At 45.3% G+C, this 21,471-nt stretch overlaps 2 protein-coding genes across 9 annotated transcripts in view; one reads left to right on the top strand and one right to left on the bottom strand.

Moving 5' to 3' along the window:
- Positions 1-16,433, bottom strand: part of LOC139049889 (proteasome assembly chaperone 2) — a 34,844-nt gene extending 18,411 nt beyond the window's left edge. For 3 of the 8 annotated variants that reach the window (XM_070525758.1, XM_070525757.1, XM_070525756.1), the window contains exons 1-7: positions 16,281-16,433; positions 14,536-14,698; positions 10,663-10,721; positions 9,838-9,956; positions 6,929-7,102; positions 6,110-6,224; positions 3,352-3,460 (exon numbers count right to left, since the gene is read on the bottom strand). In XM_070525758.1, coding sequence (XP_070381859.1) covers positions 3,356-3,460; positions 6,110-6,224; positions 6,929-7,102; positions 9,838-9,956; positions 10,663-10,721; positions 14,536-14,698; positions 16,281-16,340 — 795 coding nt within the window. In that variant the 5' untranslated portion in view covers positions 16,341-16,433 and the 3' untranslated portion in view covers positions 3,352-3,355. Of the gene's footprint in view, positions 1-1,464; positions 3,461-6,109; positions 6,225-6,928; positions 7,103-9,837; positions 9,957-10,662; positions 10,722-14,535; positions 14,699-16,280 lie in introns of those variants that run through there. The other 5 variants (XM_070525753.1, XM_070525752.1, XM_070525755.1 and 2 more) reach the window with 3 other exon arrangements.
- A 210-nt stretch (positions 16,434-16,643) lies between these two features.
- Positions 16,644-20,352, top strand: Exo70 (exocyst complex component 7). Its single transcript, XM_070525744.1, has 3 exons — positions 16,644-17,205; positions 18,043-18,240; positions 18,698-20,352. Exons 1-3 carry the CDS (start codon positions 16,978-16,980, stop codon positions 20,285-20,287), a joined length of 2,016 nt encoding a protein of 671 aa, XP_070381845.1. The 5' UTR covers positions 16,644-16,977; the 3' UTR covers positions 20,288-20,352.
- The last annotated feature ends 1,119 nt before the right edge of the window (positions 20,353-21,471 follow it).

Below are 21,471 nucleotides of genomic sequence, written 5' to 3'. Positions count from 1 at the left end.
ACTGGAGTGCAATAGTTCATATTCAGTTTTCATGTTGTGCATTTTTCTTAAATGGGGAAGCCAAAGATGTCATTTTCTATTGTGTAAAGATGTCACCACTAATCATGTGTGTTACAGTGCTAACATGTGTTCTTTGACTCGTGACTTACTTTTGTTGCAAGGAGAGCGAGTTGAGCATTTTGCCTTTTAACGGAGAGGTGATGTGGTATCCTGAGTTAACTTCTGGTTTCGGTTTTGGGTCTTTACGTTAGGGCGCCACTGAGCGCCAAACGCTGTAAGTTGCCTCCTGTAAGTTGCCTCCGCAGAAATAAACATTCGTTTTTTGCCTGGTCCCCGACTGAAGCAGTCCGGCTCTTTCTTGTGGCACTGCGCGCCCCGGCTGTTTAGGCCTCATGCCGTAAACCTTTCGTCCGGCCACCCCGTCGAACCTACAACAGCCTTCTAGCTATTTAGCGAGTGCCAAAGGGGATTTTTTATTATAAAGGTCATCTGGACAGGGCATTTCAGAACTGCGCAGACAAAAGAGCTTGTGAAACTTATGGAAAAGTTAACATTTGTACCGATTTCAAGAATACTGTCTAAAGGCCCCCGACCCAACTCACCAAGTGCAAAGGTTTTTTGAAGAATTTGTTGCATTCCTTGCAGAATGGGAAACTATGCTGCCGAGCATGGCGGCGGATTTCTCAGCCCAGGGTTTGCCCTTGGACTGCGCGCGACCATAAAAAGCACTCCGTCCCTTTTATACTACCTAACTAGCTCACTAGGCTACAAGTACTTGTTAACGGCTGATCTTAGTCAGGACAAGATGCAAAATATGTTTGTTGTTGCAAGGCAATCATTTGGTTGTAACGACCATCCTTCACCTGAGTAGTTTTTAATTATAATAAACAGCGTGTCATTCTTCATTCTGGCAAGGCCTCCTAAACATGGGAACTTGCTAGGAGACTTCATAACCACCATCTTAAAGCCATCTGATGTTGGCAAACAAAAGGCTGACCACCTAACAGAAATTATTGACGAGCTCTTGGATGATGGAAATTTGGAGTGTGTAGAATCTGTGTCAGAAACAAAAGGCAAGCAGTTGGATCATGACAACTGTGTCGAAAAGCACAGTGACAGTATGTTAGTTCATTACATAGCTGGCTATGTTGTCAGAAAGTCTTTAAAAAGATTTCCATGCCCTGAGTGAGCCTCTTTGTATTTTGCCCCTGCTAGCAAAACGTGATGGAAATTCCATATTAACCAGTCAGTTTGATCATGGGGGCTTGCCCTACCCTTCCAGAGCGGTTGAGGAGCTTGTTCCGAAAGTTGAGGACACATTTACAGTGAATTTCAGATCAGCTTGTGCTGAACGCATGGTCTGCATTCTACATTTTCTTCAGGGAGCGAAGCTTATGGTGGAGTGCAATGAGCATGGGAGGAGTTTGACAACAAACATAATTAAGTTCCATGCGCTGACGCAGCTTCACTTCCTTGCAAAAGCAAAGAAGACGGAACGAAACACACAAAGAGAAAAGCAGAAGTACCTGAAAATGAGGCGATGTCAGTAAAACAACACCGTCTAGCAAAGACACTCCTGCTTTTGTACATACGTTCCTTCATTGTGCAACAACAACAAAAAACTTGTAACATAAGTTTTGAAAGTGTTCATCATACAGTGTTTTTTTGTGGACCATAGTCTGCAATTTTTGTTAAAGCTGCAATAAGCTGTATGCAAGAGACGAAGAAATTGCATTCACTTTCCTCTCTTCACATTTGAGAACTGTTTGGTGTCACTCATCTCCAGGGGAAAAAAAAAAAATGCAGAAAACCTCCGTTTTATACGGCCAGTTCTGTAGCTTTCATCACTCTGGTTAAAATCGCAGCGCAACGGAGATGAAGGCAAGATACATAGAAACACATCGTAAGTGCACCGTCTCATTTCTGTGTCTCTTGTATTCGCCTTAGTTGCGCTGCCGTACGGGCCAACTCACCCAAAGCAACGTTTTATTTCATCACTCATCGCGTTAAGCACGCTCGCTAATTTTGGTAGGCTGACGGGACCTCGTAGATTATCACATGCCTGTTTTCTCAACTTATAAAAAGTAGCGACCAGTGGAAAGCATCGGCCACTTGCAAACACCCGCTGAAAAGCGCGCCGGAGCCCGTAAGAGCAACCTGCCAGTGAGCGCTGGAGCCATCTACTGGAGCATAGCAAAGTATTTCACATCAGCTCATGCCTTCACGACACTTTAATAACCTTCTAGCCTCTATAACGTCACTGACTTGTGCATTACTTCAACATTATCTTGTGAATGCACAGACAAATAGACACAGTCTGTTTACACTTTGCTGCAACACCGGCACGGAAGTTGCTTGAATTCTTCAGCTGTTAACATGAAAACAAGAACCCAATGCGCATGCTGCTGCAGGTAAGTTCCACAATAAATTTCTGCCTTGTTGCTGCATTGATTACAGTTTGAGGAACGCCTGTCCTGAAGATTTTGCAACCACCAGCAATAGCCATGTCCTCGACTTCGTAGAGGTGGCTTGCTTAAAACGCTTAAAACACGAGCTTTCCCTTGCCGCACGAGTGAATGTGCCTGAGCCTCGCAGTTCAAGGAATCGTGTTATGAACACAGGCACGCTGTTTGCTGTCCGTAAAGAGCACCGCACCAAACACACAGGCAATTTTCAACTTGCCGGCGGAGTCGCCCTCTCCTCCTCTTAATTAGCACCTCCGAGATTGCGAGCCGTCTGATCTCGGAGGCAATGTACCAACAAATGTCAAAATGGCCGTTTGGTGGCGCTTTTCAATAGCCGACGTTGGTGCCACCTAACAATGCACAGTGTGCCTATAGTAGCCTGTATTATTTATTGATTGACTGAATGATTAATTAATTACTGCACTAATATATTTTATAACAAACAGCATTTCCTGTGTTTTCTTTTGTACAAATGCACTCTCCAAAGCTGGAAATAATGGTAAACAAGTTAATTTAATTTTCTTTGATGTGGAATTATGTTTACGCATTACAGGGTTAAATGTAATTATTTTGATTATCATGTCTCATATTGAGACATTTCATTTGGAGCAGCACTCATTCAAAAGAGCCACTTTATAACAAAGTGAACACCACTAAATACTGTATACAACTTGCTTTGAACATCATTACTTTCATTGGGGGCTCGATATCGCGGCACGACATATTCAGCAGTGTTCATCGTAAAAGAGCCGCTATATGGAAAGTGAGTGCTTGCAAAGATGCATGATGAATGAGTCCTGAAAGACCAACTAGCTCGTACAAGCACCAGCCCTTCCCTGGCAAACTAATCACCAACAATGGTAAGGCTGGTCTTGACACAACGCACGAGACTAGTAGATGCTGGTTGGTGGGGCACTGCCAAAGAGCAAGCTCCACGAGATTGGCGTCTGCCATGGTCCTCGTCGTCCGCGCTGCTCTCCACCGTCGGTTGGTGGCTGCAATGGAAAGCATCTGCAGTCAAGCGCCATTACAAATTGCAGGCAAAGAAACGCTTCGGACGCTTCTGAAATGCAGAAGTGCTGATGGTGGCTCTCTTTTCAATAATCAATGCACAATGCGAAAGTCACATTACATGGTCAAGCCAACACTGGCCTGTTTATATATCCACTGTAGTATAACGACCTCTTCAGCGATCTCCAGTTGCATTTGCTCTGCATCAGCTGACCCCATTCTATGCCTGCAAATTTCTTGGTCTCATCCCAACACCCGATCCTCTTCCATTGTCCTTTGTGTTATGCTTCCCTGGATACACATTCGGTTATCATAACAGGCAAGCAGTTTGTCTACTCAATGCCTTATATGAGCAGACTGCCTCCATGCCTTCCTTGCAATCTCAACCAGAATATCGCCTATCAGCATTTGTTGATTTGAAATCAATGTAGCACAAATGTAGTGGGTCATTCGCAAAAAGTGACACAAGTGGTCATCTGACTAGGCCAACAGAGTCACTACACGAAGACACATATCCAGGGTGTCTACCAAGTTGACATTTCCAAATTCCCTGAGTTTTCCAGGTTTTACCTGAGCCCCTTTGTGAAATTCCCTGAATGAGCCAGAACTTTGTTTTATGTCAAGACAGGCTGACACCACGTTGCCCGATGCTGTCACTCTCTAGTAAGCATGTTGAAACAAAAAAAAAAAATGACAATGCAGTTTGAATAGTAAGGAGTAATATCTATTTTATTTAAAAAGAAAACAGAAGGAAGGTGTTAGTAAAATGCACAGCGAAAGAAATGGTAAAGCCCATTCCAAATTGAGTCGAACATTTTCAAATACGAATGAAAAGGAGATGCACACATAAGTAAATATTTTTTAATATCAGCTATTTCTATGAACTGATGGCAAGCTCATATGTATGAGGTCCTGAACTTTGTCACAACTAAGGTTCTCTCTCAGCAGCTGGGAAGTCAACCTCAACTGTCCTGACATACTCTCAGCCCATACACAACATCTCAGTGTTGGGTTTCACTGCTTAAACAATTTATTTTGGTTTGGATGAGGGACACCTGTGTCTCAGCGTCAGCCAACACTTAGTTTTTTTGCTCAAGCTCCTTCAAAAAGGCAGCGGCACCCTTCCTTTCCCGTTAATTCCTCAGTGCGTCGGTCCTTTCTCTTCTCATCCTCCTTCTACCACGCTTTCACCACATGGATTATCTGAAGCATTCTCTTGGTCAGTTGTACAGTCAACATTTGATTTTTCGGACTTCCATGGGGCCGCAAAAAGAATTGAAAAAAAAAAAAACGGGCAGTCTGAAAAAAATTAAGGCATGTCTTTAACTGCCTTTAAGGACTAAAATTACCACAGGCACGTCTGAAAAAGCTCTGAAGGCCTTCCAGTACGCTTATTAGGCATATCAGGGCTTGTACTGTGACAGGAGACGGGGTGCACGCATGTGTAATTAAGGAACACATACTGTCCCGTGACAATTGCCCCCTTCCCACGCTTGTTATGCTTCACCGCTTAACAATAGTGTGCTGAGGTGAAGCTAACTTTCGGAGACTGGCATTACGCAACGCGCTGTGCTCTGCGAGCTTCAACGCCAATCGCGAGGGTTACAAAGGCGGAGTCGGTGCCATTGGTGATAGCGGCGAATTCTTTCAATGAAAAACACGGCACCGCACGGCAAGAAGCTTAATAGCGAAGATAGAAGCAGCTAGGCCTAACGTTGCCGCAGTGGTGGTTACGGCTGCCAGCGGATCTGCCTGCGAGAGTGCCGGTTCGAGGCGGCGAGATAACCAATATAGCGGCAGTGGCGGCTTTGATTAATGCCATTTCAGACCTGCAGTCAGGGCGATATACACTGACTATATGGAGTACGTGGTGATGCCGCAAAACCGTGCAAATCATCGGGCATGTCCGAAAAATTGGGCGTCTAGAAAATCGGTCGTTAACTACTCTGGCAATACATCGTGCTGATGACACGGCGTCAATGACGATTCATTGCCATTCCTCTGTTACTGGGGCCAGCATTAACATGACTTTCGTTCCCTTTCAATAAAGGTACAGCTAACTTTCCCTGATGGAAGCACAAATTCCCTGAGTTTTCCCTGAGTTTTTCCAGACTGTTCAAATTCCCTGAGAATTCCCGGTTTTCCCGGTTGGTAGACACCCTGCATATCACAACACTTAAATACAGCAAGTGGTAGAAACTACTTTTGATACATATTTAATCAATACCACCATCGTCCTGTCTCTTAACATCATGCTTATTAAATGTACAGAAATATGAGCAGAGTTGTACCTGAGCAATATAACAAAAACTTTTTGGACACTTGTTTTCCCTATGAAAAAGGCTACCACACGGGAACTGAAGTGCCTTTTAGTTTTTATTTCATGTTAATGATGTCGTACAATGGCGTAGCCAGGGGAGCACACCCCTTACCCAGGTCATCCCCAGTCAAGTGAGTGCCCGTACCTTCTGTAAAAAGTTTCTGGCTACGTCACTGACGTTGTATGCACTGCTACAGTGTCCTACTAAGAACTGCTGTCAACGAACACGATGTGTTCTTGCACACTTGTTGGCATGGAAAGTTTCAGAGTAGGTCCCCCATTGGTGCACGTTAGCAAAGCTACTCCTTCTCACCTGGCAAAGGTGCAGCCACTCGTCCAATCGGTCGGCCAACAAGATAGCATCTGGTGTGTTGTCTCCCTCGGAGCAGTACACAAGCAGCAGGACAACAGGGATCTCGTCAGAGACGCTGCAAAGGGAACAAGTGAATCCAATGCTCAAATCTCTCAAATTAAAATTTATTCATGTAATATGTGCGAGATGTACAGAGACATGTACCAACATAACATTTACTGGGGTAGCACTCAGGAGCTCAAAGCAGGTCTGGTGTGTCCGCCCATCCTTTACAGTACACTGTCACCGTAATGCTGCTACCACTGTGTTGTCGTCAGCCATTGTCATGACATCCTTGTCAGGCCACCTCTCCCCCCTCGATTTCCCCTTCACCATACGGTGAAGAAAAAAATTATTCTGACTGTACCTCGCTCTGGATCAAACTCATGCACCTGTGGCAACGTAGAGTTACGAGTCGAATGTGCTAACTACCAAGCTCTTGCACAACTTCCGTTTTTGGCAGTTAGTACAGGATTACATGCGCAACGCCTGACCTAAATGACCTAAATGACCAAAAGGCAATGACCTATGCGACAGCACAATGGCACCACATCAACATAGATGGGCCAGCTGGTGCATACCGAGAATGTAACGTGACAATAGTGAACAGGACAAATAGGGATTGGGACTCATTGCCAGGCTGCAGTAAAAGGCTCCCTCCAAAGAACTATGAGAAGTCGGAAGTGAACGACAATTGTGACCAAAAGAGCTAAAGGACCTAAAGAATGATGCACGTACAATAATGCTCCCGGCAATTAGTGGCCCCCAAAATTCGCTCACCACTTGTCGAGCAGAGACCGAGTGATGCCCGATCCGGGCATGAGCAGCACTCCCTCAGGGTGGCGTTCGCGGGTCACGGGGTCCTGCTTTTCGAGTCGCGTCCAACGCAGTGCCTGCAGCTGGGCTTCCACAGGCTCGCCAACTGTCGGAGTGCAGTAGTAGTGCACCGAGTACCTAGGCAGAATAGCAAGGCAGCAGAAAAGTAGTTATATACTGCTAACAACACAAACGAATGATTGATTGCTCGTTGACGAATTGGTTAAACAAATAGTTGATCAATTGATCGATTGATATGAACATCCCAAAGTAAATTGCCATACTCATTTGAACCTAGCCAGGTTCAATTTTAGGCCGGCGCACCTAATTCGGTAAGGCAGAAAACTAATATATTTTTGTTGAATGCAAGGTGAACAAAAAAAGGCATTTGACAGCGTCTGACGCTGAGCTTTCAGAGACGCCTGCATTAGACGCATGCTTGCATTATCAATTGCATAACTACCTAACTAAGCTATGTATGCCAAAGGCATAGCCAATGTAGATCAGCGTCTGAACTTGTTGAGAGCAACGTCTTGAACGTTTGTGACTTGCTTCATTGTCACTTTGATAAAATGACCAACAACCTTTCCCACCTTCCGGCACCGATCGTTTTGCAGTCAACCATTGTCTGAAGGTTGTGGCTAAACCAAATCTTCAAATATAATCCAACCCCCGAAATTCTTACATTTTTTTAAACAAAGGTATTTGCCTACCCAATCAAGGAAATACGGTAATTACTAAACATCAGCACGAAAACAGATGTCAGACTAAGACTAAGACAACGAACTTCGTGGTTGTCATCTTAAGCTCCAGCTTAGTTTCATTATCTTGCAGAAATCCAGCCCAGCACCATGTTCCTTTTAATCCAAAAGCTGAAAATGATAAGAACTTGATACTTGCATTCTACGCATCCTTTTAGATATTCAGTTATAACTTTCGGTGATGTTGGTTACGTGCATTTTGGTAAACCACCATTCGAAAATGTTCTCAAAAAATGTCAGTAGGGATTCAAACATTTTTTCTTTAAATGATAAAGCAAAACAAATTTAATTTTCCATTTCCTTGCAATGTGTGCTCCATGTGGCTATTTTATACAATGCAGACTATGTTATATAACGCTCTCTCAGTCACGACACGAAGCTCCAAATTTACACAAGAGACCATACTATTTCTATTCTCAGGGAGGAACAGAAAAATAAGATTTTCATAAACCAAAAACATATTCAAAATGGGAGATTGAACTCTATAAAATAAATAAATAGGTTTCATTCAGTCAGCTTCATTATCATTGAAAATAGATTTCAGAGGTGCATCTCCTTAATGCAACTGCATACAACATTAAAGGGGCCCTGAACCACCCCTTGAGCTTGGTGAAATGACATAGTCCGCGGGTAGCTTACACTGCTGTGAACATCTCAGCCAAGTTTTGCTGCTGTACGCAGTGCGTGGAGCTCGCAAGCGGATCACGAAGTCACCTTTCTCTCAAACGCTCTTTTCTCATCAGAAGGCCCTGTCCTCACTCTCTTCTAGACGCACTATGTCATTGGATGCACTATTTCGTCATTTCCTTAGATGGCTTGCTATTGGCCGATAGCTGACATCAAGCTGCGGTCGGCTACACGGCACAGATACCACGGCCACCACGGGGTGCCGCCATGAGTCCACTGGCTAAGTGCACGGTGGCTCACTGAGTACAACCACGTTTGGCTTATGTTTAGTGCGTTGTAGGCACCAAAGGCGGAAGGCGTGGCATCTATGTTAACATCTAAAATGAGATTTGAATTGCACGCTACGATGACATATAGAAGGGAGAACGTTGTGGGCACCCCCCCTGCGCCGTAGCCTTCGCAGTGCAAGGCATTGAAGAAGGAACGGGAGCACAGCGGAGGCCATGTTTGATTGCCAATAACTCTGCTTCTGCTGAATGTACTTAAGTACTTTTTTGCGACAAAGTTATTTTTGAAATAGCCTATTTTCACTTCTGATGCCTTTCTCCACTTCGATAAAAACTGGTTCAGGACTCCTTTAATGGGAAGCTGTTTCAATTCTAGAAGGCTCACCATGTTAAGAAGAGACAAACGTAAGCCTTGAAGTGATTAACAGCAATATAACAAGCAAGCAGGGATGTGCGATTATTTGCAACTTTTGAATAACGAATCGAATAGTTGCTATTCGAAAACGCAAATATTTTTTTGATACCTTTAGAATATTTCAAACTGTCAACCGCACCCAAATAAACATAAAATTGGAGCAAAAATAATGTAAATTTTTACCCCCATGGGTGTAGTATAGAAATAAAACATGAGAACTTGTGCAGTGGAGCAGGCTACCTTGTTTAGGTAGCCATACTTAACAGGCAATACAGTGATAATTTGCACTCTCCGAAAAGTCCTGTGCATGCGAAGAAGCTACTTGTTTGCTCCTAAGGCTCTATTTGTGCTTTTAATGAACAACACTTCATAATATACCACGTAATGACAGAAACTTGCTAACTTTAAGAATACTAGAATGCGAACACTGTTTTATATTAATTGTGACAATGCCTGTTCATTACTTGAAAACTATCCAATATTCGATTTGATTCACTTCTGTCACTATTGAATCTACTATATTCGATTAGGTCTCAAGAATCAATATATTCACACACCTTTATAAGCAAGGAATGGCACTGGGCTTGTCTTCGCAAGTTGCCTTGTCAAAGTGTTGGCTCCAACGACATCTTTTGTTCTACAACTGCTAATCACTTCAAGATACCATCTTCCTGTAAGCCTCACCAATCTTTTGAACTTCAGTAAGGCCATAGATACGACGTGTCTGATTCGGCTAAGCAATGAGAAGACCAGCTACAACCGAATTTCTGAAGCCGGACGCACCTGGGGAGGTCGGACGGGTTGGTGAACTGGGAGAGGCAGCTGGAGAGCATGATGACCAGACGAAATCTTTCCTGCTTGATCCACTCTGTCAGGAACTGGCGATACTCAGCGCGGCAGTTCTGTCAACACACAAACAGAGGAAAGTAGGCATTTCCCATTGCGGCCATGCAATGACGTCTGTCTGCGACCCAAGTAAAGGCCTGTTAAGTAGTGTCCTTTCAATTTACATGACAGTGTAATCTCACAAACTTCAGCAATTGGCCAATTCAGCATGTGGTCATGTAGCAATATACATGACCTAAACTGTATGAATATTAATACCTATCAGCCACTGAGCATCTGCGGGTACTAAAACAAAGCTTTCTCGTGCAACAAAGCAGTGTATGTTAACACCATGCTTCAAGTGTGAGAATTACAATGACAAACATTCAAAAAGGTAGACCAGCTACTTATAAAAAAAAAAAAGCCAATTACACCAAACTCTGCTTTACTAGAGGGCTCGTGGCTAGATTTCAAGTGGCAATCTTGCAGGCGTTTTCTGTCCGAGTCCAGTTCAGCACTAAGACATATGACCATAGCTATTTGTTTTTGCACACCACCTCACCACTCTCTACTCACCACTCTCAGCCAGGTGAGAAAACGTCAAAAACAAGCAGTCTTTTTTTTTTTTTGGACAATAGCTGTGGAGCTTTGTCTGTCAGAAATAGACTGAACAAGGCACTCTCTGATAAAAAAAGAACATGAATGAAATTTTAATGTTTAAGAAGTGTGGGCTCCCTTTAGCTGCAGCATTGGGTGAGAAAGAAAGCAAGTATGTACACTCACTGCTGAAACGGGTGTCCTCTGCTGCACCACTAGAAGCTTGCTTCGGTGGCACACATAGACTGAGCGGAAGATGACAATAAGGCAACATCAGCCAAACTTAGCACAAAACTACGTGCTCAAGCTTTCTGCACAGGAATGATGGTCAACACAGGTAACAACCTTTTACATTTCACAACCTACAGTCAAGCACTTCTATAACAAATGCCTCTACAATGAAATTACCTGTATAATGAATTTCATATCTCCTTGCCAAATTGCTATCTCTCATATGCATTGTGAACACCTCTGTATTGAACGCCACTACAACGAAGTTGCCTGTACAACAAAGCAACCTCAGAGTCTCCGATAGGTGATTTGTTGCTTTACAACGAATGCACAGAGAGGTCCTGCCACTGCCCTTTATAGAAGGCACTGAGCTGCACTTAGCGTAGGGAACGGTGATCAGCCCCACAACAAAGACCGCACAAAAAGGTCCACTCTCCTAAGTAGCTATGGTACCACCACCCACCCTAACTGACAACCAACATTGACAAAGCCATCAAGGACGGGAAGGAAGTGAAGAGGTTGATGGTGAAGGCACCAGTGTTGAACAGCCTGCCTTCTTGCCAAGAATTTTTACAAGATAAGCAATAGTGGCATTCAACATTCTGCCCCCAGCTGTATACTGAGTCACTCCCGAGTTTTCTGTGGAGCATGCCATGAACCTTGATGACATAAGATCGGCTGCAGTTGCAAATTCTATCGGATATAGAGTGCGGACGAAAAAATGGCAACTTATTTTCCTAAATAACTCTTGCATTCATGTTAAATAAAGGTTTTCACTTGCTGAACGTGCTGAGGCTGCTATATTGCTTGCAGTACGGTCAACAATCTTCACAATGAAGTGGGTCATATAATAAAGGATTTTGAAAGTCCCAAGCACTTCGTTGTAGAGGCATTTGACTATTTTTTTTTTACTATCGCTCAATGTTTCGCAACGGTACTTATCAGCACTAACCAAAATGCAAATGGCATGGTTCACGTGGCTTTCGCATAGCCTGGTAAAAAGTGATGGTTACAGGGATTTATGACCCACTCTTACATGTAGTGAACATTACTTTTGACACATCAAAGTTAGTCCGGAATCCCTGTGACAATAGTTTTACTCAAAGCTGCTCAGGAACTGCACGTTCTACAGTTGACGTTTCCATTGGTGCTAACAGTTCAAGAGGGTGAATTTTAAGAATTGTGTGTGCAATGCTACAAACGTAGGCAGCTACATGATGAGACACCAATTTGTGGAAGTTTTCCCATGCAGTCGGTTGCCAGAAAAGATCAAAGACTCCCAAACTGTACACAATACAGGTCATGACTTAATTTAGGGCACACACCAGGGGAGCATTTTGCTTTTGCATCCATGTAAACCCATAACCCACTAGAAGTGTGAACAGTGGCGCGTTAAGCAAGCAGCTATTACTTCAAAGGAAAGAGCACCAGGTACGCTCTAGAAATCAAATTGATTTCAAGAACATGCATTATCCGTAGTATGCACCTTGGCGAGACTGCCACAATAGTGCTGCTGCCCTCAAACACACATAGCAGCCGCACACATTTGTGCTGACATCCCCGGGGATGCAATGCGAGAAAGCAGATTAGTTGGTATTCCATGATCAAAATTGCTAGCATGGAAACAACGGATGAGACAAGAGCAAAAAATGACTGGCACAAGTGGTATCAAAAACGAAGCCTTAGTTGGTAATTAATGCCATTGCATGCCATTTCCCTCCTGTCTCCTCCATTGTTGCCTTGGCAAGATGTTTGAACCATGAATGCATTTTGGTAGCACATTTAGAGCCAGATTTTGGGCCTAGCATGTCCATGTAAACACGCAAGAACTGAAAGTTGAACGAGTTGTTAAGGATCCATGTGACCGAAAGGCCAGTGTGAAAATGTGGATGCAAGCGGGAACAAACAACGCAAATTGCATCTCTCAACTGAAGAGTCAAACAGTGCCAGAAAAGAGGGAACACACAAAACTTTCTACAGATTGTCAAGGAAACGCAGTACCCACGCGTCAATCATGGACACGTGTGGGCATGCACAAAAGAAATCTGCTTATGCATTACGCTACTTCTTTGTGCAAAATAATAGTGGGCTGACTTACATACTACTGCTGTTAACAACATCCCAAACCTCAAATATAAGGCGGATTTTTTCACTTTTACTCGCAATCGTGGCAATGCAACAAAAGGTTAGACGGTGTCTTACCCACCAACAAACATTTACATTGAATTATCATTTGATCGATGCAATAACCTTCTCGTGCCCACATTTGCATGCGTGCCTTTCGGCAACATGAGTCTATGTAAACATGCTGGATGTGTTGCATATCATAGAGCTTATCGATGGCACAGCCTAAGTGTAAACCCAAAACGAAAAATGCCGCAAGTTAGAACCAACTATGGAAGGCAAGCATTATCTTTTCAAATAACCAATGCTCTAAACAGAAGAGATATGCAAGTCGACTTTAATAAAAATGTACATACATTTAAGAAATACTGTAGGAAGTTTCTTGTGAACAGTGACATTACGTTTTCATTATTGTAAATTACCTCACAAAGTGTGCTTTGTTCTCCCTTGCCATGCTCCCTCAGCTAGTGCAATTTTTATACACGGCTGTGAAATTGTGCTTGGTTTCTGTGTCTTGATTTTTGTGATGAGTGCCATGGCTATGAATGATGTTATTGAATGTGCTGACTGATAACTGAATTGCTGTGTTCTGTATTTACGTTGCAGAGATTATGTTGCGTATGTAAATATATTGTACCAATTATTGCTGACTTCATATTCGAGCAGTGACTAGTCTCCCTTTTTAATATTGCCCACTGTCTGAACCTATGTCTGTTTGACTGAACTTTGTTGATGTATTTTGTCTGTGTATATTGTGCAAGGGGGCCGGGGCCCTTGTCAGGCGCTCTGTCGCCTTTAGCCTTGGCCCCCTCTTAGACTGTGTCTGAGGAAACAATAAAGAAAGAAAGAAAGAAAGTGCACCGATGACAAATTGCCTTTTATTTTTTTTACTATGGAAAGCATCACACTCTGTACTGGCACACATAGAAGTAAGATCACTGCCAAATGCGTTTTCAAAAGCATTGCACCACTCATGCCATGCCATCAGCTACTATACTGACTCGGCTCTACGTCCTTTGATCACGCTGAGTAGAATTTTTTCGCAAGACGTCAGAAGAAAGCGTTTTTTTTCTTTTTTTTTCCTTCTTACACGTGCTCCTGGCTGCAATGAGCTCTACACCTGATAAATCATGGCCAGCACTATTACATGACATACAAAGACCTATTATATATAGTGTTAATCAAAGTAGTATGACTGAATGTCAAGGAATATCACAGTCAATGCCAATCTTGTTTGCTTTAGTCATACCGCATTGCACCAACTCCACATAGCAAAAGTTATGGGTTTCATCAGCCAACGAGAAAGGAGAAGCAGAATAAGGCCTTCCGACATTGTCTACCTCTGATCACCCCCAGCAGGATGACAACTGAATAGAAGTGCTGTAAGATGATTAGTAGCACATGATTGGCAAGCCCGCCTTCCTACTCTGAAACACTCAGCTAGCTCTTGCAACTGACTGTCAGACACGTTTTATAGCCTTCGCTGCACTAGAGAGTTGGTGAGACGCGAGTATAATTTGAGAAAGTCATGTGACAGTCTTTGTGGACAACAATGTAAAGGTAACTAACTTCTATAAGAGTAAGAACAATCATTCCAAACGATGCCTTCATGTCCACAGGCCACTGATATGTCGAGGCTCAAAAGCCGCCGCTCGCATGCAGAAACTGTGCTCATGCATGGAAGGAAGTTGAAAGGTACCTCACCTTGGCACGCTGTGGCAAGCCTCTGGTCGCTAACACGATACGGATTGCCGCCAACAAGTGGCACAAGAGCCGTCGAGTGGATGTAGCCAACCAGCTCTGTCTCAAGTGTCGACAGCAGTAGGTCAACGGCCAGTTGAGCGGCATTGCCGACAGACACAACAGGCTGGAAAGAAGACAAAGATTGTCACACTACTATATCTCAAGAGCACCTATTGAAGGGCCTCTAAACCACGTGATATTTTGAACACATTTAAATAAACGCATGTGCATTGCATACACAATGTCAGGATCATCTTCAGCTAAGATGGCATCGCACAGAAGCCACAAATTCAATAAACATTTCTGTGCTCCTCTTCCCAACTTTTCCAGTCCTTTCTTCACACATCCTGACACTAGCAGGGTCATGTGCATGACAACACCAGGGTAAAAGCTGCAAACTGGTCAATTGCCCAGGGACAAGAGCCCCAACGTGACAAGAACTGGCTGTGTGTTCTGGGAAACGAGGAAGGTTGCCCATCGTGTGCCACTGATCATTTTGTGGAGGTTCCGTACAGTCAGTACTGTGTGGGGGCCGATCAGAGGCGTACAATGGAGGAGCCATTCTTTTGGTTATCTATTATGATCAGCAGACATGCCTGTAGTTTTCAGTGCACTATACAGAGTTGGTGAGATTAAGTATGTGCCGAGTACAAGAGAGATCCTGTGAGGAGGAATCGAAGGAGAGAGAGAAAATGCAGTGGCCACTCAGTTTCTCATCAAACACCTGTAACTTTGCTATAACAACATAATTTAAAAAAATTATTGCAGTTTTATGTTCATTTAAGACTGGTGATCTATAAGCGCAGAACAAGAACTGAGAGAATCTCAGGACCATGGTCTACAACTCTAGTGAGGTTTAAAATGCTCCTTTAGTGTCTCCTATAAGCGCTTGCTTTCCTTAACTAACCACGCTACCTTAAGCCCCATTTTGTCACAGATCAACTGCACATTACTAAGTTGGATTGCATGCCGCCTAAATTGCATGTCACACCTGCGTGCACTGTTGCGAATGACGGTGGCAAAGGATAGCCACAATGACAGTGCAGCCCCGCGCTGAAGTCTTATTGCTGCGAAAAAGGGTCGTGTGCGTTTGAAAACAAGGCGGTAACCTTACATTTATTACTAAATGCTAACCATTCGGCGTTCTTGTATTTGCTGCTCATTATGACTCCCCCTGTTCGTTCACGTTTCCGTGGCATGTCCGTGCAGCTCAGGTTGCAACATTGGCGAATGAACAGTGCCTCGGGTCAACGTTACACCACAGGACAATGGTCATTTTCCAACTGATGAATGCCGCAAACCTTCAATCACAAGTAATGTAGTTATGCAGAGCTAAACTATTTGTGCGTCTGTAAGCTAAAAACCTGTTGTTAAGACTAACTTTTGTTATTCGAGAGACCGCAAACTACACAACTATGTTCAGACGATAACAACGAATGCAACCAATCAAGGTGGGAAGTGCACGAACAGCCTCGTACTACTGAACACAACCTCATTACAGCCATTCATAGAAACGGCAAGCGTTAGATAAGACGTCAACAGCATGATATGCATTGTGACAGTATATGTGAACACTCTAAATCAAGACAGCGCACTCGCATGCTTGTGTTCTGTTAGTTTCACAAACAGGAGCGGCGCGTCGGAAGTCCTTTTGTTAGCACCCCCGCATTAACGTCAGGCGACGATTGCTTTACACGCGCACTTACCAGCACAAGCGAGTATTCGTGCCACTGGTGGCCTTTGAAGGGCTGCAAAGGCACAAACATGCTGACCAACTAGACGGAACTTTTCGCGATGACAACACACAAATTCAGCGCCGTAGGCCTTCCTTGAAAACCGGCGGCCGCACACACTGTGTGGTTATATCATGACAGCAACCAGGCGAATTTGCGTAACTCAAACTATCTAGATTTAAAAAAGAGTACGACATGGTAATATCCTAAAGTTTGAAGTTTATTGTATTTATTTAATTAGATTGTATAAATGAGCGTGGGTGTTCTTTATCGTTTACGTTTGCAGGCTTTACTGGGGAAACTACGGAGCAGCTGAATCAGCTTGATCATGTGAAATGAGAACTGCCGTGATTACAGCCAGGAGGTGTGTCTTATTTGTGGATATCATTTCGTGATTATTCCGTGATCAACCTGAAACCCGAAACCTCTAAGCACGTCTTCGTTGGTTAGCGTGGTATACGTCCTTTAATACTGTACCACAACGCTCGATATCTTAAGAAGAAAAACTGCCGATGATGCTTACGCCAAGCCGAAAGTCGTGCGTTCGCGAGCACAGTTGACAGTGCCTCAAGCTTGGAAGGACGCTGCCCTCTCGGAAAGCGAGCCTCAAGTCTCTTCCGGATTGATCGCACGTAGTCACCCGCAGAGACAACGAACCTCGTCGGCGATCATGGACGGGGTTCAGCTCAAGGTGGCGCGCCAGGTGGAGAACATCAAGTTGTTCCAGGAGGCGCTGGCCAAGAGCAGTCAGCTGAGCAAGGGCATGTGCGGCATCCTGTCGTCGTTCGACGAGCGCCTCATGAAGCTGGAGCGCACCATCCTGCCCGTGTACCACGAAACGGGCAACCTGCAGAGGCGCCAGGAGAACATCGAGCGCACGCTCGCCCAACTCGAAGAGGTGATCGAGCGTGCGACGTACTGCACGACTCGTGCTGTGTGGTTCTTGTTTTGCCGGTGCATGTGCGCGTTTGTGTTGCGCTTCACGACGATGCTACGTTGTGGGATCAATCGTTTTAGTTTATGGTCTGCGTGTCTCTGATTACTCAAGAGCATCTGGGGCATATCTGTTTGGTAAATTGCATTGAACCGTACTCATCTGGTTGACCCGCTGCTGAGTGGCTGTGTGGCTCTACTGCCGATTGTAAGATCACAGGTTCTGTTCCCAGTCACGGCAGCTCCGTGCCAATGGGCGCAGAAAGCAAACACTCTTGCTTGCCTTTGCAAAATAAGCCCAGGATTCAAAATTAAACTGGAGACCATATTACTCTGTTTCTCATAGCCAAAATGGAAGTCTGGGATGTGAAGGTTCATTATTTTCTACATATGGTTTGCATTGACATCGTGGCCACCATTTCGGGGTGCTAGCATGTCGAGAAGCTGCGTAAAGAAGAAATGTGACAGCATGACAGGCGCATCTTGCACCAAGCGATAAATTGATAACAGTGGTAATCTGACAAAAACTGGTCACCTTCTTCAAAAAGAAAGACAACGTACACCTGATAACATGGCACACTGCTGTCACCGTGGCTATTGTGTTTGGATACTGGCATGGCGAGAAGCTGCATTCGTCACGTCACCCGAAAACAATATATTATTTTTGTTATCCCTTTTGCTGTGTGTATCCATTTTGTAACCAGCTTCCAGCACCATTTCTCATGTCAGTACTAGTATTCCTAACTTGTGATTTGCTAAAATGGGTGAAGTTTGACCATAGCATCTGTTCTTTGTGGTGCAGGTGGTGCAGCTGTACGGGGTGTCCCAGATGGCCAAGCCCAAAATCAGCCAGGGTCCCAGCGACCAGAACCTGGACACCTTCCTTGAGGCCATAGAGAAGGTGGAGAAGGCAAGAGACTACTTCGAACAGAACAGCCCTCACAACATCGAGGCCAATCTGCTCGAGCAGCTCTTCAATGAGGGCGTCACAGGACTGCAGGTAAGTTACACAGTTTCACTTCCCCTTGGATAGGGGGGCTGTATTTGCCTCCTGGTGACATGGTAAAATGGAAGTTCAGCTTCTTCTATCTCCTCCATGCTCCCTAGCTGGTGCCTTATAAGTTCTAGTGTATGAAAGAAACTTGCAGTGTGGTCTGGTTTAGGGCCTTTTAATGAATTTCCAGGGAGCTATGCACGTACACGAACAGCTCAGTGTGCAGAATTTCTTGTGCAGCAATATGCGTGCCGATTAATGTTTCATTTCTCATGAAAACTTCTCACAAAAGGCATGTCTAGCAGCCCTGGAGGAGCACATGAAGAAACCAATTTGTCTATCACTGTACACGTGGTGCCCTTCTGAATTTAGTGAAAGTTATTCTTTTTCTATCTGTCTGTGTCGGAAACATTCATGGTAATTCTTCTAACGTGCATGTTCAATGCTACCTATACTCGTGCAGGCCGAGTTCGAGGCTCTGCTGGCGCGACACAGCCGTCCAGTTGCACCTGTCGCCATCCTTGACATCGTGGAAGCCGACTGTCCCCAATCTTCCACGTCGCCCACAAACTCTGCCGCGGCACTGGAGCCACTTCCACCCGCCGTGGTCAATGACCTCTCTCGTATCTCGTCGTGGCTCCGCAAGCGGAACCTCTCCGAACACCTAGACGTGTACGCAACACAGCGCTCGCGTGTCCTGGTGCGGTCCATGCAAGGCCTGCGCGAGCACCACAAGACTGGCTCGGCAAGCAGCGGTACGCTGCCACCGCAGCCCTCGTCGTCGCCCCAGCTGGGTGGGAACCGCAAGAGCCGTGTACCGCGCCGCCTGCACGACGCCCTGATGCGTGGCCTGAGACGGGCCACCGACGTCGCGGGCCTTCAGGAGACTACATCGAGGGACGAGCTCCTGGACCAGGAGGTCGAGGCGTATCTGACCACGCTGACAGCTCTCTGCCGCCTCATGCAAGCTGAGGACGAGCTCCTCCGCAAGGTCCTGGGGCCGGACTTGCCGCTTCCCCTGGAAAGGGTTGTCCTGGCTGCGCTGGAGGCCGTCACCCAAGAAGGCGAGGCCTTGGCCGGACGCGTCAAACGTTGCGTTGCCCGGCACGACTTTGTCAGTGTCCTCTGCCTGTTCCCCGTGCTCCAGCACGTACGGTCGCTGCGTAAGGACTATGAATCTCTTCTGTCCGGGCCGACCTCGGGCCGAGCCGCCGCCGCCCGCCTTCCGGGTCTGGCCGTCACCCTCCAGACGACGCTGAACAAGGCACTCGAGGAGCTCGTGGACAGTGTCAAGGGCGATCCCGAGGGCAAGATGCCACGAGACGGCACAGTGCACGAGCTCACCAGCAACGTGATGGTGGTGCTTGAGCAGTTGCTGGGTTTTGTCGAGGCCGCTGGGGCCGTGCTGGCCGTCTGGGACCTGGCGTCATTCAGCCAGAGCAGGGACCCAAACCGTGCCGCGCTGGCGCAGTATGTGACACGAGTCCTGTCAGCGCTCAACCTGACACTGCACAATAAGAGTGCCCGATACGAAGACCAGGCCCTGCAGGCTGTCTTCCGGCTGAACAACTTGCACTACGTCCTGAGGGCGCTGGTGCGGTCGGGTCTTCTGGAAGTCGTGCAAATGTACGAGCCCACTCTGGGGCAGCAGTATGAAGAACAGATCAGGGACCAGAAGCGGTTGTACTCGCAGAGCTGGAGTCGCGTGCTCCACTACGTCCTGGAGGTGGACCGCCCACTGTCCACATCCGCGGTTGCGGCAGGCGGGGCCAAACTGAGAGACAAGGACCGGCAGACCATCAAGGACAAGTTTACTGGCTTCAACCGCGAGCTGGAGGAGCTGTACCGTGTACAGAAAGCATACGCCGTACCTGACGTTGAACTTCGAGAGAGCCTGAAGCGCGACAACAAAGAGTTCGTGCTGCCAAAGTACAAGATGTTCTACGACAAGTACGTCTCGGTGCCCTTCACAAAGAACCCGGACAAGTACCTCAAGTACACACCGCTCCAGGTGTCGAACCTGATTGACCAGTTCTTTGATGCAGCTGCGTGATTGGAGCTTGGCAGTGTTGTGAATACATTTTTTTTTTATTTAATAAACCTCGGTGATATATTTGATTGTTTGCACGTTGCATTACTTTACATGGAACGAGTTCACTACTCTGATCTAAAGGTACTATCACAGTTGGAACATGATACAACGAACAAGGATTTAACAAATTATCATATGTAGCAAGGTAAATATAATTTTTTTTTGCCGAAATCAGTACGTAATGTATCCATGCAAGAAAGTTTGGTTATAACAAAGGTATTTTCATGTGGGAAGCAACTTTGTTGTAAGAAGGTTTGACTGCACATCCTAAAGAAAAATGAAGATACTGTGACTTTAAAAAGTGCATCTTGCCAGGGTGCAGTCTTGTATTCTGTCTCTTCTAAACATCTGCGAAGATATTTGTCCCTTCTAGACATCCGCTAAGATAGGTTAGGCCGGTCAATGCCCCACGTTCTTTGAACACGTTCACATTGTGGCCGGTGCGATTCCCTGGAGGTGTTGTACACTGTATGCGTGCCAATATGACCATCCTGTGGTGCTATTCTAGGCACAGTCGAATTCTGCATACTGACGAATTCTGCAGTGACTGTTTTGACCCAATCAGAAAAGCCGTTACTGTGGGCCAATAGAGATCATCACCGTGTAGTATTCGGGACCTTCAGGTCAGGATTCTAAAGTGCTACAGTCGCCTTCAAAGCTGTCCGCACAGCATTCTCCAGAGGCATACTATTTTGAAATTCAAACCATAGCGGAGCCTCTTATCGCGGCGACGTGCTCTTCAAACCTGACCTAAGTACCCTGAACAATTGTTCATACAAAAGAGAGTGCATGTACATTAGAATCGGGATAATATTGTTAAATGAATCCATGCTGTGTTTTGGCATCTTTTCTGCATCTTTAATTTGACATTTTCAATTGAATTTGATTTTAATTTAACTCATTGGTACCATCAGAGTTGATTTAACAGCAGTTGACCATACAAACACTTAGTTGCCAGTGGTAGATAGTAAAGCACTACTTTACTTCTGTGGCATGTGGAAAAGTCCTCAAACATACGCTAGATCTCCTGTTCCACCGATGCTTGGTAGCTGATCCCTGAGCAGGCGAGACAAGTATCCTGTATCCGTGCATAGATCTGAACATCAGAAAAGACACTAACTGTAATTACATTTTCAAAATGCGTA

Source organism: Dermacentor albipictus, chromosome 9, assembly GCF_038994185.2.
Source record: "Dermacentor albipictus isolate Rhodes 1998 colony chromosome 9, USDA_Dalb.pri_finalv2, whole genome shotgun sequence".
NCBI lineage: Eukaryota > Metazoa > Arthropoda > Arachnida > Ixodida > Ixodidae > Dermacentor > Dermacentor albipictus.
This window is presented reverse-complemented; position numbering and strand designations above follow the sequence as displayed.